This window comes from Anopheles merus, chromosome 2R (assembly GCF_017562075.2).
Source record: "Anopheles merus strain MAF chromosome 2R, AmerM5.1, whole genome shotgun sequence".
In the NCBI taxonomy this organism is placed as follows: domain Eukaryota; kingdom Metazoa; phylum Arthropoda; class Insecta; order Diptera; family Culicidae; genus Anopheles; species Anopheles merus.
The window spans coordinates 7,957,562-7,972,716 of NC_054082.1; the positions used below are offsets into that span (position 1 = coordinate 7,957,562).

General features: G+C 46.6%; 2 protein-coding genes across 13 annotated transcripts in view; one reads left to right on the forward strand and one right to left on the reverse strand.

Moving 5' to 3' along the window:
• The first annotated feature begins 4,901 nt into the window (after positions 1 to 4,901).
• On the forward strand, positions 4,902 to 10,290 carry LOC121603580 (cyclin-L2). Its single transcript, XM_041932520.1, has 4 exons — positions 4,902 to 5,313; positions 5,718 to 5,902; positions 8,022 to 9,140; positions 9,234 to 10,290. The coding sequence occupies exons 1-4, from the start codon at positions 5,026 to 5,028 to the stop codon at positions 9,601 to 9,603; spliced, it is 1,962 nt and encodes a 653-aa protein (XP_041788454.1). The 5' UTR covers positions 4,902 to 5,025; the 3' UTR covers positions 9,604 to 10,290.
• Positions 10,291 to 10,873: 583 nt separating this feature from the next.
• Positions 10,874 to 15,155, reverse strand: part of LOC121603578 (tensin-1) — a 156,024-nt gene continuing 151,742 nt past the window's right edge. For all 12 annotated transcript variants that reach the window (XM_041932505.1, XM_041932508.1, XM_041932512.1 and 9 more), the window contains 5 exons: positions 14,130 to 14,622; positions 13,942 to 14,050; positions 13,732 to 13,864; positions 13,547 to 13,645; positions 10,874 to 13,475 (listed from right to left, as the gene is read on the reverse strand). In XM_041932505.1, the coding sequence (XP_041788439.1) occupies positions 13,310 to 13,475; positions 13,547 to 13,645; positions 13,732 to 13,864; positions 13,942 to 14,050; positions 14,130 to 14,622 (1,000 nt within the window). In that variant the 3' untranslated portion in view covers positions 10,874 to 13,309. The remainder of the gene's footprint in view (positions 13,476 to 13,546; positions 13,646 to 13,731; positions 13,865 to 13,941; positions 14,051 to 14,129; positions 14,623 to 15,155) is intronic.

Genomic DNA, 15,155 nt, shown 5'->3' on the forward strand with positions numbered 1-15,155 from the left:
CTTTCCGTTTTCCTATTTTTTTTTTTCGTTCTCTAAACCCCCCTCCGGTGGCCCGTTCCAAATCCACTGCCCGCCCACAAGGCGTCAACAGTTGGGTGGGCTTAAAAACTCATTCATTACATCGCGGAGTTTTGCCACCGATGCTGCTGCTCTTGGCGAATAGGGGCGTTAGACAGCAAGTGCTTCAATTGCGTTTGCTTTTTCATTTAAATAATATTAAGCTAAGCTGGATCCCGTAGAAGCTCCCGGAGGCTGCTGATGCGTGTGTACTTGTAACGTTCGCCCTTTGCTGCAACAGAGCTTTTCCAAAGGCTGGTTCCGCCACAGTCAAAACCAATCGACTTCGACGCTTACAGAATCGACTTTTCCTTTGGTGGACGCTTATTGCTGGCGCGCATTTTACGTTTAATTAATACTTTAACACGCACTAGTTCTTCGGAACAAATGGATCATTCAATATTTAAGCAACCATTTTCTGTGTGCATTGACTTTTTTCCCCCAAAATACAGCACCAAGCCAGCCACAAAAAAAGGAAAAAGGTGCAAAGAATTGCGCAAGAAATTTTAACATTAACTACGATTTTCTATCCAAATTTAATCACTCGCGCTCAAACACTCCGGAATCAATTAGTGTCCAATATTTCCATCGAATCGAGACGAACCCCCCCCCCCCCCACCCCCACCCCGCCTAGCGTGTGTTCATTTTCGAACAAGCTCGCTTTGGTGCCTTTGCTCTCTATTATCTCTTTTTTATTCGTATAAGCTGATTAATTTGACTGAATTAATTCGTTTCGGTGGTTTTTCGCTGAAACTGCTTCCTCGTACACTTACTCGCCTGCGGTCCCTGTATTCCCCGCCGTGTCGTGTAAAGTATTTATCGTTTATGTGTATTGTTGATAATAGGTCGCACTGTGTTGCTTTAAATTTCTTCGTCAGCATCGTCAGCATCGTTAGCCGCTTGTCTTACTGCGACCGTTTGTACTGTTTCAATTCCGCCGGCGGGGGGATTTTCCAAACCACAAAGCTTCAGGCTGTCCCACCCCCACGCTCCCATTGGCTTTCCCGAGGGCCCTTTTGCAGCAACCCCTAGGAACAACGAGTTAAATGTAGCACCACCCTCCACCACCATCAATACCACCAAATTATGATGAGCTCAGGCAACGCCAGAACACCAGCAGAACACCAGCAGAACCGCCAAAGCCAAAGCTGAAAAGAATTAATCCCAAACTTACGAGGCGCAAATAATTGGACTGGTGACAAAAATCGAAAAAACGACCGCCAAAAATAACCCACCCCCATCCAGCACCACCCTCCGCGGGTGGCTTGAAACGATCCATTAGGTTATAAAATCAGTTTCCCGGGTTTAACCGAAACCGTTTGCGTCTCCGTGGGGTTAATTTGCATGCCAGTGGTATGCGCGCCTTGGGGGGAGGGCTGGGAAGGAGCAGTGGGCCTCGATGGGCAGAGAAACTGATCCAAATCATTATGAATGGGAGCCCGTTCTTCAGCATAAGTAGCGCTCTAATTTGTTTCCCTCGCTCCGTGTCGCAGAGCTGGGGAGAGTTTTATTTGTCCTCCTCTCTTTATTGTGAGTCCATCGCCCTCGGCAATAATCAAAGATTTCCCGGAGACTCCCCAACCCCCACACAGTAGTGTCGCTCATTCGGCACGTATATTTGTGTCTGTGAAATTGTTTTTTTTTTTCGTTCTTACCTTCCACCCCACTGGGAACGTGATTAAACGATAAGGGAAGAGACTCCTGTCCGGAAGAAAGATGATGAACAGGAATCCCGGCCAAGCCATTTACTCACTAATACTCTTCCCGATGGGAAAACTCCCGTTCCGTCGCGTTCAACACTTATCGGTCTTCTGGTTTGGATGCTTCTCCTCCATTCGGTGTTTAGGTTTGTTTTTCCCTTCTTTTCTTCATTCTAGCAAGGTCCTACCTACCTACTTTACGGATGTGCCCCTTGATGTCAACGCTCGGTCGGAATGCCCTGGCTCTCTTTCTGCCGCTGGTGTACACCGTGTTCTGATTTAATTTGTTACCCTACCCGTGCCCTTTCGCAACCCAACCGACCGAACCGACGGGCCATCAGAGGCAGCTGCCCTTTTTCTCAAGTAAGCCATCTTGCCCATGCCATCCGCCTAGTGCCAGTCTGACACCAGCCTGGCGAGGACACAAACCGTTCTAACGGGTCGGCATCACATCTTAAGCACACTCTGCGACCAATCGAACCGGTCGAGCCCGATTCAGCATCCCGCGTCTCCGTCTCCGTACGATGGCGGTGCGGACTAAATAAAAATGAGTTTTAATTAAAATGCTGCTGCATCCTGGCCCCCTGGTTCGGGTGCAGAGCTCGCTGCTGCTATGCAAAATGATCACTGTTACTGGCACCTCCGGTAGTCTTTCCCGCCGTGCCTCGGGTCACCTCATGTCACCTGTGGAGAGGCTCACGCCGGAAGTTGGAACCTGAATGAATGAACGTCTCCACCTTATCGATTACACACCGTGTGCCGCTGGTGAGGAGATAGAGCCGAGTTCAGGTACAAAAAAAGTCTTCCTTTTGTGGAACTATCACAATACCCACCGAACCTGATGGTAGATGCTGGGAAGACTGGGTCAGAAGGATGAGGTAAGAGTATAGTATGCGATAGAGCAAAGATGTCTCCTGCCACCATTGGCATCGCCTGCTGTGATGTGCTTCCACGTTTTTGTTGCCATTCTTCTGTTTTCTGCTTTGAACTTGTTTGGTTCACGCGGTTGGTGGATATGCAGAGCGGGCGCCCGAGGGCTTACATAGGTGTAAACTAATTAATTTGTTCTGAAGGTGTTAGGAGGCAGGGTGCTGTTTGATCGGTGTGCTGCAGCATATCGTTAGCTGTTCGGGCGTTCATAGCAGTGTTAGATGTGTGTGATGGCACACTAAAAGCAGACAGTTGAATATCGATAGTAATGGATGCATTTGAGGGAAACGTAAACGTTGCAACTGCACTTAGGCACGATTTGAATATGTTCCTTCGAGGTTTTGTAGAATAAACAATCATTGGATCGTTGAATCTTCCGTTACACCGATATGGATTATTTTTATTACAATTTTTATGAAGAAACTATTTTGGATTTTTCGAAATTAGCAGTTAGGAAGTAAAGCCGGTAAGGATGGATAGAAAATTTGAAAGTACTTTTACTACTCTTTCATAGATGGCGCTACCTATTCGAGAGATGCCCAAGTATCTTTCCTTTTTTCCCGCAAATGTGCTACATTCAATGGAAGAACTAGTTTCATACTACTTTAGTAATCATAGAGACCACCAACGTTTAAGTAAGGAAAAGAAAAGATGCAAAACGGAAATGAATTATCAAAAAATTATCAATACAGCAAATTAACACAATTGATCAAACGTGGTCTGCTAGGTAGATATGTTAGACGAAATAGAAAATAAGCAGAAAATACAAATAACAATCAGAAATAAATCTCCGGCTAATTGTTCAAAAAGCTCAACGTTTAAATGTGCCTTTCTTTTCCTTCATATTCAAAATCAATCCGATCAAATCATTGCTATATACAACTGTTGTAAGGTTCCGCGTGGAAATGCACGCCTTTTCTATTTTCATCAAAAGCAAAAGGCAGATTTACGGTTGCTTAATTATTTATTTGTATACATGATGCTTTATTTGCTCAAGAATCGCAAAAATTTAGTCAAAAATGCATGTTTGAGTGTCTTTTATCGTTTTTATTGCAGTTCCGCACTGTACGCGAGCTCTGTACTGTCAACATCAACTGTCACATTACAGCTGTCACCGAGATGCACGACAAACCAACCTTGTTTTTACCATCGTCGCTGCACGCACCAACAGTGTGGCCAGATTATTTTGGCGGTTTTCGGTAGGAGCATTGTTGAGAATGCAACCATTTAAATTTAATCAATTATTTTAACGATCAATTTCTTTTTACCCTACTAGCAAAGATAATGAAAAAGTGTGCGAATTTTATAAATAATGTGTGTGGTCTGAGTAAGATTGAGTGAAGCTATGAATTAAAATATGCTTTTGTTTGCAATAAAAGTGATAAAATATTTATAAACCAAGTTTGATGTGTTACAGTTTTTCTTTTGATTCGGGTGCACCAAGTCCGTGTGAAGGGAAGCGCACAGCGCGCTAAGAAAGAAACGATCGGGAGGGGGTTTCAGTCCAGGGCAGCGCAACTCGCTGGAATCAAGTGGGGTACCAGTTCAGCGCAGCGCAAGGCGTAAGAAACTGAAAGGAAGGGGTATGAGGAAAATACAATGAAACAGCGCGAGCGAGCGTTCTTTACAGTGGCTCTCACTGGCGCTCTGCCTCGTGCATTTTAAAGGCATGCAATAGAGCGCATTCTCTCCGTGAAGGCGCTCTATCCACCATTTTTAATTTTCAGCCCAAAACAACGGACTTCGGATCCGATCTTGGGCCGGACCCCCACCGTGTGTTTGTACCTACCCCTCGACTGAAAATTTCATTCTCTTTGTCTGTCGGGTGAGCTTAAACCGCGGACAGCGAGATTCAAATTCAAATTTAAATAATTTTCTTTGACGAGCAATTCTCGGAATCCTCACAACTGACATATTCTACTTATTAGGAACATTAAATTTTAACGGATAAAACTGAAAAAGTGCCAGGCAAACAAACGTGCATCAGCGCGATAAGTAACAAATGAGGATAGCGATCCTTGAAACAGCAACGCAAGCGCTACAGATTAAGCTTAAACGACTGAAAAATCAAATATCTGTGATTTTCGGTAGGATAAATGGAAAATCGGTAGTTTTAGGGCAGTCATCTGTGAATCGGTAGGCATATCAAAAATCGGTATGAATACAGATAAATCGGTATTTCTGGTCACTCTGCGCACCAACACCACCAAACGTGACAGCTCGCTCAATCGTTGGATTTTCGCGAGGAAGCGAGTCAGGCCAGTGTTCCCGTCGTTTCGGAATTGTTTTCCCCCGCTTGATGCGTAGTTAAGGTGTGTGGAAAGTGCACGTTACAATCATGAGCGTGAGTAAAACAATCACCGAAACGGTTACCGCCACCGGTAAGGCGGCATCCGCCGTGATAGGTACCACCCAGTCCGCGCCAGCGACGGCCGCAGCACCGCAGCCCGTCCAGCGCCCATATGGGAAAATCGTGCTCACGCTCGAAAACTGTCTGCTTCCGGAAGTGAAGCTGGACCAAACCCCGTCCCAGAACGATGGGCTCGATCGGGAGACGGAGACGGATCTGCGTATCCTCGGGTGTGAGTTGATCCAGACAGCAGGAATATTGCTAAAATTGCCCCAGGTAAGCAGCGCTCGCTAGGCGAGAAGTTTCATAAGCGCTTCTGACGCCATCTTGTCTTGTGCATGTGTGTGTGTGTGCGTGCGTGTGAGTGCGAATGTGAATTTCAGCTGCTAATGAAATGATGCATTTTAATGCTGTGGATGGGATGAAATTCATGCAAACCTCTCTTTTTTCACTGTGCCTCGACTGAGTAGCAAAGAAAATGTCTTGCCCAAAAGAACTGAACGCTACTTGGCGAATGACTTTGTGCTTTCATTGTTTGCATGTCATTTTTGTGTGATTCACCCGAATGTCAGCTACCGTCCCCACAACCAACAACATCCATCCTTGACCTCGCACCATGCGAAGTGTCCTCGACAAGTTCGGCACGGTTGAATAAAGCATTTCCTTTTTTTACATTTTAGGTTGCCATGGCGACTGGGCAGGTCCTATTTCAGCGATTCTTCTACTCAAAGTCCTTCGTGCGCCACAGCATGGAGGCGACGGCGATGAGCTGCATCTGCCTGGCGTCGAAAATCGAGGAAGCCCCGCGCCGGATCCGTGACGTCATAAATGTGTTTCACCATATCAAACAAGTCCGCAGCCAAAAGTAAGTATGCCGGGTGCCGATCCGTAACCGATCCGCATACCCCAGTCACTGTTTCCGCAAGCAACACGTCTGCTGCTGCTGGCCCCTACCGCAAAGCGACTTCTATTAACTTATTTCACTTATAGTTTTGTAGGTAAGACGCAATCTTACTCAAAACTCTATCTCCTTCTCAAAGCAACGCTAAGCGCGCAAAGCTTTAGAGTACCAAAAAAAAAAAAAAAAAAAACAAAACAAAAAAATCCAAATTAAACATACAAAAACAAAACATGGTCTGAACAGAACAAAACAAAACAAAATCCATCTCTGAACACACGTGTGTGCGGCGCTGCGCAGCGACGAGTATCCAACTGCAATGCAATCGGTTGCGAGCCAGCGCGCTCCCAGGTTAGTTTAACGGAAACCGCGCGCGCGTTTGTGTGTGTGTACGGGACCTTAGCACCCCAACCGAGCCGAATCGAAACCGTAAAAGCAATGATGGGCTTCCAATGGAAGATGGGTGCCGAAGAACAACGAGAAGAACCACTGACTGATCGTCCGTTAATATCGTTGATATGTACCATATGCCGCAAACGGTGGTGGTGAACAAGGTAAAACATTCCTAAGTTGCATCCACGTTTCAGCAGCATTAAAGCGTTCCCAAGCCGCCTTGGAAGAGAGCCTTCAGCATGCTGCAGGAAGACATGCGGGATAGACTGGAAATATCGATCGATCTCGTCCCAGCACGCGCAAACTTCCCTCCCGGGAGCACATCGAGCTGCTGAACCACGCTTGGACTGGCGGATCAAGATTCTTCCCCTACCCCGCTGGAAGACGGTGCTTGCCTAGATGGTCTATTCATACGGGAAACTGAGAGGAATTGGGAGGAAAGCAAAGAAACAGAAACCAACATCAACCCAACGGACGCGCGTGCACCCGCCTGGGAGAGTGACAAATAGTAGCAGTTGCCTACCTCTACTACTGTTGTGTGATCACGACGATTGTTTGTGTTTCTTTCTAACTTCTCTCTCTTTATCTCTCTTTCTCTGTATTACCCAATCTCGAAGCATAGAATGTTCTCTTTTTCTTTTTTTCTTTATGTTTTTTCTTATCACTGATCCGTCTTCGAGTGTAAGAGAACCGTCTAGCAGCAGCACCGCACGGATATGGGAGCGATCTTGCGAAGCCCATCCCTTGCGACAATGGTGACAGTTGCGATGACGCTCAGCCTGAGCAGGGTGAAGTGTGCCGGTGTGTTGGAAGAGTTTGAGCCCGTGGGACGGAAACGGTAGATCGGTATTTCCGGTCGTCGCAACCATTGGCGGCACAGCTGATGGTACCGACAGAGATGCTCATCGAAGAGAGCTCGCCCAAAGAAGAAGCGATCAAGAAGACTGGAACGGCTTGGCAGAATTGAAGATATTATCGGTGCGGCTGGTGTATTGTAATAATGTTGTTTTTGAGATATTTTTTTAGTATTGTTTGGGCTCCACATGCCACCAACACGATTCCGACGGGGGGACAATCGGTTTGTAGTGGGAGGAAAGTGTGTAGTCGGGTGCTGTTGGTAAGTTGGCAGGTAAATTTATCGCATCCCGAAGATCACTGTGTGCTATTTATCTGTAAAATAGAACATATTCTATTACCTCGACACGATTACATTAATTTTCTTCGCAAAAGACTTTCCCATCGAAATATGGTTTAACTTGGGGAGCGTGTTAATGGTTCTCTTTGAGATTTCCATCACAATTGCCTGTTTTTGATTTAGAAGAATTGTTTTTTGAAGCTTATACATCATAAACGTGAACAAACTGCATGCAAGGCCCAATTCCAACCGTTTGATAACTCTGAAGCAGCCGCTAAAGCGCGTGTAATGAGATGATATTTTTGTTTTGTTTTGTTTTGTTCATGGCAATTTTGAAATCCACCACATTAGAAGGGGGGTTAATTTCAAAATTGATGCGCTCAAAATGCGAACCAGCTGGCGGAAAACCAATCACAAAAAAGAAGAAGCTAAATCGCTAACGGATCAGAGCGGTGGCGGATTCTTTCTTCCCCTTTTTTTTCTTTCTCTCCTTACCCGAATGTGTTTTTTTTTTCTTCTTGCTCTGCTATCTTTCTTCCCGTGCGCGACACTAACTAGGCCACTGCTACCGATGATACTGGACCAGCACTACATCAACCTGAAGTCGCAGGTCATCAAGGCGGAGCGGCGCGTGCTGAAGGAGCTCGGGTTCTGCGTGCACGTGAAGCACCCGCACAAGCTGATCGTGATGTACCTGAAGTACCTCGAGCTGGAAAAGCACCAGAACATGATGCAGATGGCGTGGAACTTCATGAACGACTCGTTCCGGACGGACGTGTTCGTGCGCTACCAGCCGGAAACGATCGCGTGCGCGTGCATCTATCTGACCGCGCGCAAGCACAACATTCCGCTGCCGAGCAATCCGCCGTGGTTCGTGATATTTCGCGTCAGCGAGGACGACATGCTGGACGTCTGCTACCGCATCATGGCCCTGTACAAGCGGGGCAAACCGAACGCCGAGCTGCTGGAGGAAGCGGTCGAAGCGCTGAAGAAAAAGTACCAAGAGCAGCGCAAGAAGGACCGGCCCGAGGCGGCGCCGGCTCCGGCCCCGACCGTCATTACGGTGGACCGGAACAACGGGTCGCACAACGCTTGGGGCGGGTTCATTCAACGGGCCATCCCACTGCCCCTGAATCCATCCGGAGCGGCGGGCACTACGAACAGCAGCGCCAACAGTGGGACTGGCGGCGGGACTGCAGCGCCCAGCAGTGGCAGCAATGCGAACAGCACCGCCGGACTGAACAACAACGAGCCCGACACTGCCGGAGGAGGGACGATGGGCGATGGGAAGAAGCGTTCTTCGCGTTCGCGGTCTAAATCGCTGTCGAAATCCTCCCGCTCGAAATCGCGCTCGTTGTCTCGGTCGGTGTCGCGGTCGCGATCCCGCGGCTCCCGGTCCCGCTCCCGCACATCACAGTCGCGCTCGCGCTCCAAAACGCGCACGTCCCGGTCGCGTTCGCGCAGCCCCGCTTCCCGCTCGCGGTCACGTTCGCGCTCGCCTCACTCGCCGCACTATTCCACCGACAAGAGTGGCGGCGGCACCAGAAGGACCTCGAAGAAGACGCGCCATCGCTCGCGCTCGCCGGCGAAGGTGTCATCCTCGGGCAAGAAGAAATCCTCCCGCCACTACTCGTCCCGTTCGCCATCGCCCGACTCGCCGCAAAAGTACAAAAAGAGGTAAGAAGGAGTTGAGTTTGCTCAAAGCTGTCGAAGGAAAAGTACTGTTCTGTACTGTAAAACTAATGTTTTTTTTTATCTTTTCCTTTTTAGTGACAAGAAATACGATCGTCGCTCGGGCAAGGAGGACCGAAACAATGACAATCGCTACACTAACGGCGCAGATCGTGATCGCGGCGATCGCTCGAAGGGAATGAACCACACCAATTCGTTCATGGTGGAACACTCTCGCCGGGACCGCGATCGCGACCGTGATCGAATGCGATCGGACAGTGGCAAGGTAGGTGGCGGTGGTGGTGGGTACGATCGAGACGACTACAGGCGTACCGAGAAGGATTACCGGGGCAATGGAAAGCACGACAAGTATGGCTCTAGTCGCCATAGCGATAGCAGCAGTCGACATCGGTCATCCAAGCACGAACGCGAACGATCACGCGACCGTGATCGAGACCGTCGGCGATAGGAACAATTGAAAGAGAAAGATAGAGAGAGAGAAAGAGAGAGAAAGAGAGATAAAGAATTAGACAGAAGTTATTACATGCTGCCATGTCTGTACGAGTAAATTATTCACAGTTGCATTCACAACTCTCCAGTGTGATGGAATTACAAAGACAAAATAGACAGACACACTCATCCCCCACTTAAACATGTCCGGCACACACTCAAAATCGAGCAGAAAGGATTTGTGCCGAAGTAGCTTTAATTTTTCTGGCCCTCGGGTGGCCATTTACAGAATACCGGTATTCAATCGTGCATCGACTCTGTTCTTTTATTTTTTAGAAATTTTAGTTGTTTTTTTTGTACAATTTTTACCAACACACCACGATCCGATGTGGGATAGTTAGAGGCAAAGTCAGACACACAGTGGTGTAATGATGATAATGATTCATTCATAAGCCAACGCTGACACGAGAACTGAAAACGGAAAGCGTTAGTGTGTATGTGTGTAGCATTATTATCACGACGATTGATTAAATTTACTAATAAAAGTAATAGAGCAAAGAGTGTAAAAATAGATTTTAAACTAAATAATGATAACGACCAGCAAGGAGTTAAAATGAAATCGGAATTGGAGCAAGAACAGTCCCTGCTATGCGACAGCGGACACGTGATGGGTTCAAATAAAGAAGTTAAAACTGTTATTTACAAACTATGTTAGCGTTAACATGTTGCGATTGGAAAAAATATCCGAATAGAGAGGAATTCGATGACAGTATTGCAAGTTTATTGCTTCTTTTTAGTGGTGGGAGCTTGGAATCAGGCCTACCCAATTTTGATTTTGTTTTCGGAATCAATTCAGGAGACGATACTAAAATCGATTCCGAATCAGGAGTTGATCTCGGCACCGATTCCGGAATCAGAATCAGGTCCGGAATCGGAATCGACCTGAGAATCGCTATTTGCTCCGTTAACGGAATTGACACCAGAATTGGAATTAGCTTCGGAATGAGAATCAGTTCTTGAATTGAAATAAGAAGTTTCAGAAGCAAAATCAGTTTGGGAATCTCAATGAGAATGGATCGTTTATTAGCGAATTTTGATTCTTTGCGGTTATCAATACGTATCATCGTTATTATGTGGATGACGAAACCGACTACGATTTCGGAGCCGATTCCGGAACCATGTACTGACCTACTATCCGGAATTTACAGTTAAATTATAAGGAATGTCATCTTACATTTGGTTTGAATGCCGTTTCTTTCATCAACTCACTGTTTCAAAGGAAAAGCGCGTTTGCGTTTTTCGTAGTGTTTCGTTTATTATTTCATGAAAATCACTGTACCTATATACAATTACAGTATTAATCGAATCATGCATGTTTGAATGTGTTAATAATGGTTTGTTGGGGTTTTGTCGCAAATTGCGCGCTCCTGGAGGCAGAGCAAAGGCCTCTCAGCAAACATCGATAACACGTCATACTGTTGCGATAGAATAATTTAAGTTTGATTACATTAGAAATAATTTAAGAAAGCTCTAAGTGTGCTCCTAGTTAGCCGCCCCTAAAGCTTCTGTGCTATGCGTGCGAGAGCGGCCACGGGAAAGCTACCAATAGAAGGAGAATGGAGAAACAAAACATAATAGATTTTTCATGCTTTTTTAACTGTATAATAACAAAACGTGTAGAACGATTTTTGTTGCGTTGTGCGTGTTACGTTGTATTATACTTGCAGGCGCACGAGAGCTGCGTTACCTATTGCTTCTGATTTCCTTACACTTCCTATAAACAACGACTAGTGGTGTATGTGTGTTTTTTTGTTTGCTTTTTCCTCCAATTGCCACTTGCTGTGGGTGTAATGGGATTGTTTTTCTTTTTAATATTATTTCGTTTGTTTCTGTTTTTAGTACCGTTTTAGAAACCTTTTGCATGATCTCGTAACTTACTTGTAGCTTTTGTGACTGTTGTTATGTTCCGTGCTTAGTACAAAAAGATTCAAACCCTTCTCTACACGTGAGGTTGTGTTAAGTTGTAACCTTATTGCTTGACGCTTTGTTTATTTTAGTACCTGTTGTTGCTGTGTTGTCGACATAAATATATTGCTGTGTTACTGTCTCTCACTAATCTCACTGGTTCAACGTACACTTTTTTTGCTTATTTGCTGCATGTGTTTCGTTAGCGATGAGGCACGCGGGTTTCGTGATCTGCTTTTGTTTCCTTCCATCTACACGCTTTTACCATCAGATGCATGATACAGTTCCGAGTGTGTTAGATGCTTTCGGTTCAGTTTTGCTTCGTTTTTATCATCATTAAGTGTGATCGTAAATAAGCTACTTACGCGTTCATACGATAAGCACTTAGTCGTTCGTTTGTTCTAAAAGTTATCTGTCCTTCTTTTTCCTACCTTTGCCAGCGAAAGCACGCAAAGCGAAAAAAAATCATACAACGATCATCGTGTACGTTCAGAATTTTAAAATAATCTGTCAATTTATCGCTTTTAAAAGGATAAACAAATGTTTCTTAAAGAAAAGTCGAAATAGAATTTTGCCACGGGAAAGGCGTGTGATAAGCAATGGGACAAATGAAAAACACTTAAAGTGAAACGTATGATCAAAGCTTTGTGCGCTGGACTCTACCAAAGGCCAAAAGGAGAGGACCGACCGAAATAACGTTCGATTCGTTGTTAATGAGCGCTGGTGCTAGTAGTAGTAGTAGCATGATGTGTGTTATGTGCTTGTTGTATTAGTTTAAGGCGCTGTGTACATTCGAATAACTAGAGCAAAAGGTGCGTTCGGATGGACGATGGAACACAAAAAGCAGAAAAGAAAAACATCGAACCGCGTCCCTGCCAGGGGGAGCAAACAAAAAGCTTTGCTCGGGCGATATTTAAAGATGTTATTGTGTGGTTTACCTTCATTATCATACGCTCAAAGTGGGGGAGTTGGTTTGATTTCTTCGTTACTATATTTCAGATTATCGCACCCACTACACACTATCTAAAACAACGCGTGTATTAGTAGTTGGCGTGTGGCTCTCACGAAAGCACTCCACTGTACAAAAGGCTAACAATTTGTTTAACTATTATTATTATTGTTTTTTTTTCGTTCTCACGAAGGAAACGCAACGGAAAAGGACAGCAAAGAAGTAGTGTATACAACCATGTGGGAGATAGTCTGTTAGTGTAGGGCGTTTGCTATCGTTTAACACATACACAGCGAAACTAATGGGGGAGAGACTGGGTGAGATGACGGGGTTACATGGATGCTGCCCTACGCGTATGGCTAAATTATAGTAAGTAATAATTACACAATTACACAATAAAATGGTAGTTGGCGGTTGTTCTTTTTTGTTGCTGTTGTTGTGTGTCGTGAGTAACAATGGGCGCGCCACGTGGCACACGTTCAAAACACCGTGTTAAGTATGGTTGTTTTAGTATCCGGCTCATTCGCCTGTGCACGTATATGCGTGTGCCGTCGTGTACCACAACGGGTGTGCAGTGTTAAAACGTTTACATCCTGCCGTGATTTAATTAATGCGCGCTTCGTGCATGTTCGATCCTTGCGGGTTTGTTTAAGTTTTATTAGTACAACAATACGCTTTTCCACTGTTCTGTACGCTTTCTCTGTTGTATTGTTTTCCATACGACGACAGTGGATGCTGTGTGCATGCGTTAGCGGCTCTGTATAATTGTGCCTCGGGCGTACATCCCGGAATATATGCTTGCTCATTCTGCTCAGATTGCTCTGGTAACTGCAGGCTGTTGACTGGTACCGCTGAGCACCTTGTTGGCAAACTGGATGATGGCCGCCGCCGGTTGCGTTGGTTCCAGCTCGCAGAACACGTGACACTGATTGTCGGCCGACGAGGGTGACCGCTTGGCGACGAACGCGAACATACGTCTGGAAAACAAAGCGAGAGAGTTGGGTGTTAGTATAGGGTCGGTTTTGGACTGTTGAAGCGGGAGTCTTACTTGGAAGCGGGAATATCTCCCGTAGTCGACTGGATGCTCCATCGACGATCGTCCGGATCGAGCGCACAGAATGACACATTGTTTGATGGGTAGTGTCGCCTACAGAGAGATAGGAAAAGATTGTCGAGTTAGGTCAGCTGTTGGTTTCTATGATGAATGTAAAGAATTCTGGACGAGGTACTAACCTAAAGAACAATTGTCGCGTGTTGTCTGTCAGTGTGATACCCTGCAACGAGGCCTTGAAGTGCACTTGCGTCGGTTTGGGAAGAGGCCGTAGTGCAAGCAACGAACTGACCGCCTTCCTTATTGCTTGAGGTCCTGTAGAAACGAGAGAAATGAGGAGTTATACAATGTAGACATTATCTAAACCTCTTAACCGACATCCTCAGACCTACCTGTAAGTGACTCTGTGTCGCAGGTGAACAAGTACAGCACGTTACAGGCTGCACCCTGCTGTAGTAACTGCTGCTGCGCCGGTGTCTGATGCTCCATCTGTTGAAGGTCCTGTTAAACGAGATCGCGGCGCGTAAGATGCGTTAGAATGTGTTGTCAAGAAGATCGGCCGCGTATGTTGCACACTCACCATATCGGGGATGATCAACCGGCACGGTAGGGCTAGCGGCGTAATCGAATGCTGGTACACCAGCGCCGACAGTGAGGTGAAGACGGGCTCGTTGGCGCAGCCCTTCAACCGGACGCCCCGGATCGTCGGCTCGACCAGAAAGTGGCGCACCAGCTCCTCACTGTTCGGGCCGGTGTACTGGACGCCCGGCGGCGGATGGTTCACCTTCACCACCAAACCGTACGCGTTGGCGAAGGTGGTCGAATCGCGCACGATGAACGTGCCCGGGGCCGCATTGCGCAGCAGGGCGATCGCTTCCTCCCGGCTAATGTTCGGCTTGTACCAGTACTTGGAGGAGTCGCGGGCAAACTTCACGAACTGGGGGGCCACCTCCTGCGGTTCGCTGTTCGCGTTCGAGGTGGTCGAGTTGCGGCGCGACGTGTAGCAGGAGAGGGTTTCGTTCTGGTTGACGAGCTCCTGGGTCCGCTGCTGGTTGCCACTGAACAGGTCCTTGCTGCAATGGTGATCGGGGAAAAGGATATTAGAGATGGAGATATTCGGAGCCAGCATTATTGTAAACCACTCGTCGTCGAGTTCCCGATGCAACGAGCGCTTGACGCGAGAAACGAAACGACACTGAACAAGATCACACACACGCATAGTAGTAGTAGTTGCAGTTCCCGAACTTATTCTGGGGGTTATGTTTGGGTTAGCAGTGCTACTTCAACGCCCAGTAGTAGTGTTAGCACAGAAGGGTTAGCACGCAAGCAGCAACAATGATGCTTCTACTACTCACTCATAGTAAAATGTACAACCCTGCGCCCGCTTTTCAAGGACCGGTGCAACGCACTGAAACAAGGATGCTTTGGCAAGCGCAAGCTTCTCGAGCTGTTTAAGGAGGACATTTTTTCGGCTGTCAGGTGCAGACGCACGTGGGAAAGAGTTTAGAAAGATCGGAAGAGAAAGCGGTTATAGGCGTGGTAGGCATGTTATGGAGGTCAGTGCGTGGACATGATCGTGTTAGTGAGCGATCCATTGTAGTTTTGT

Coding starts and splice junctions, on each gene's coding strand:
- LOC121603580 (XM_041932520.1), top strand. CDS start 5,026: ATGAGCGTGAGTAAAACAATCACCGAAACGGTTACCGCCACCGGTAAG. Junction 5,903..8,021: donor AAACAAGTCCGCAGCCAAAA/GTAAGTATGCCG, acceptor GACACTAACTAG/GCCACTGCTACCGATGATAC. Junction 9,141..9,233: donor CCGCAAAAGTACAAAAAGAG/GTAAGAAGGAGT, acceptor TTTCCTTTTTAG/TGACAAGAAATACGATCGTC.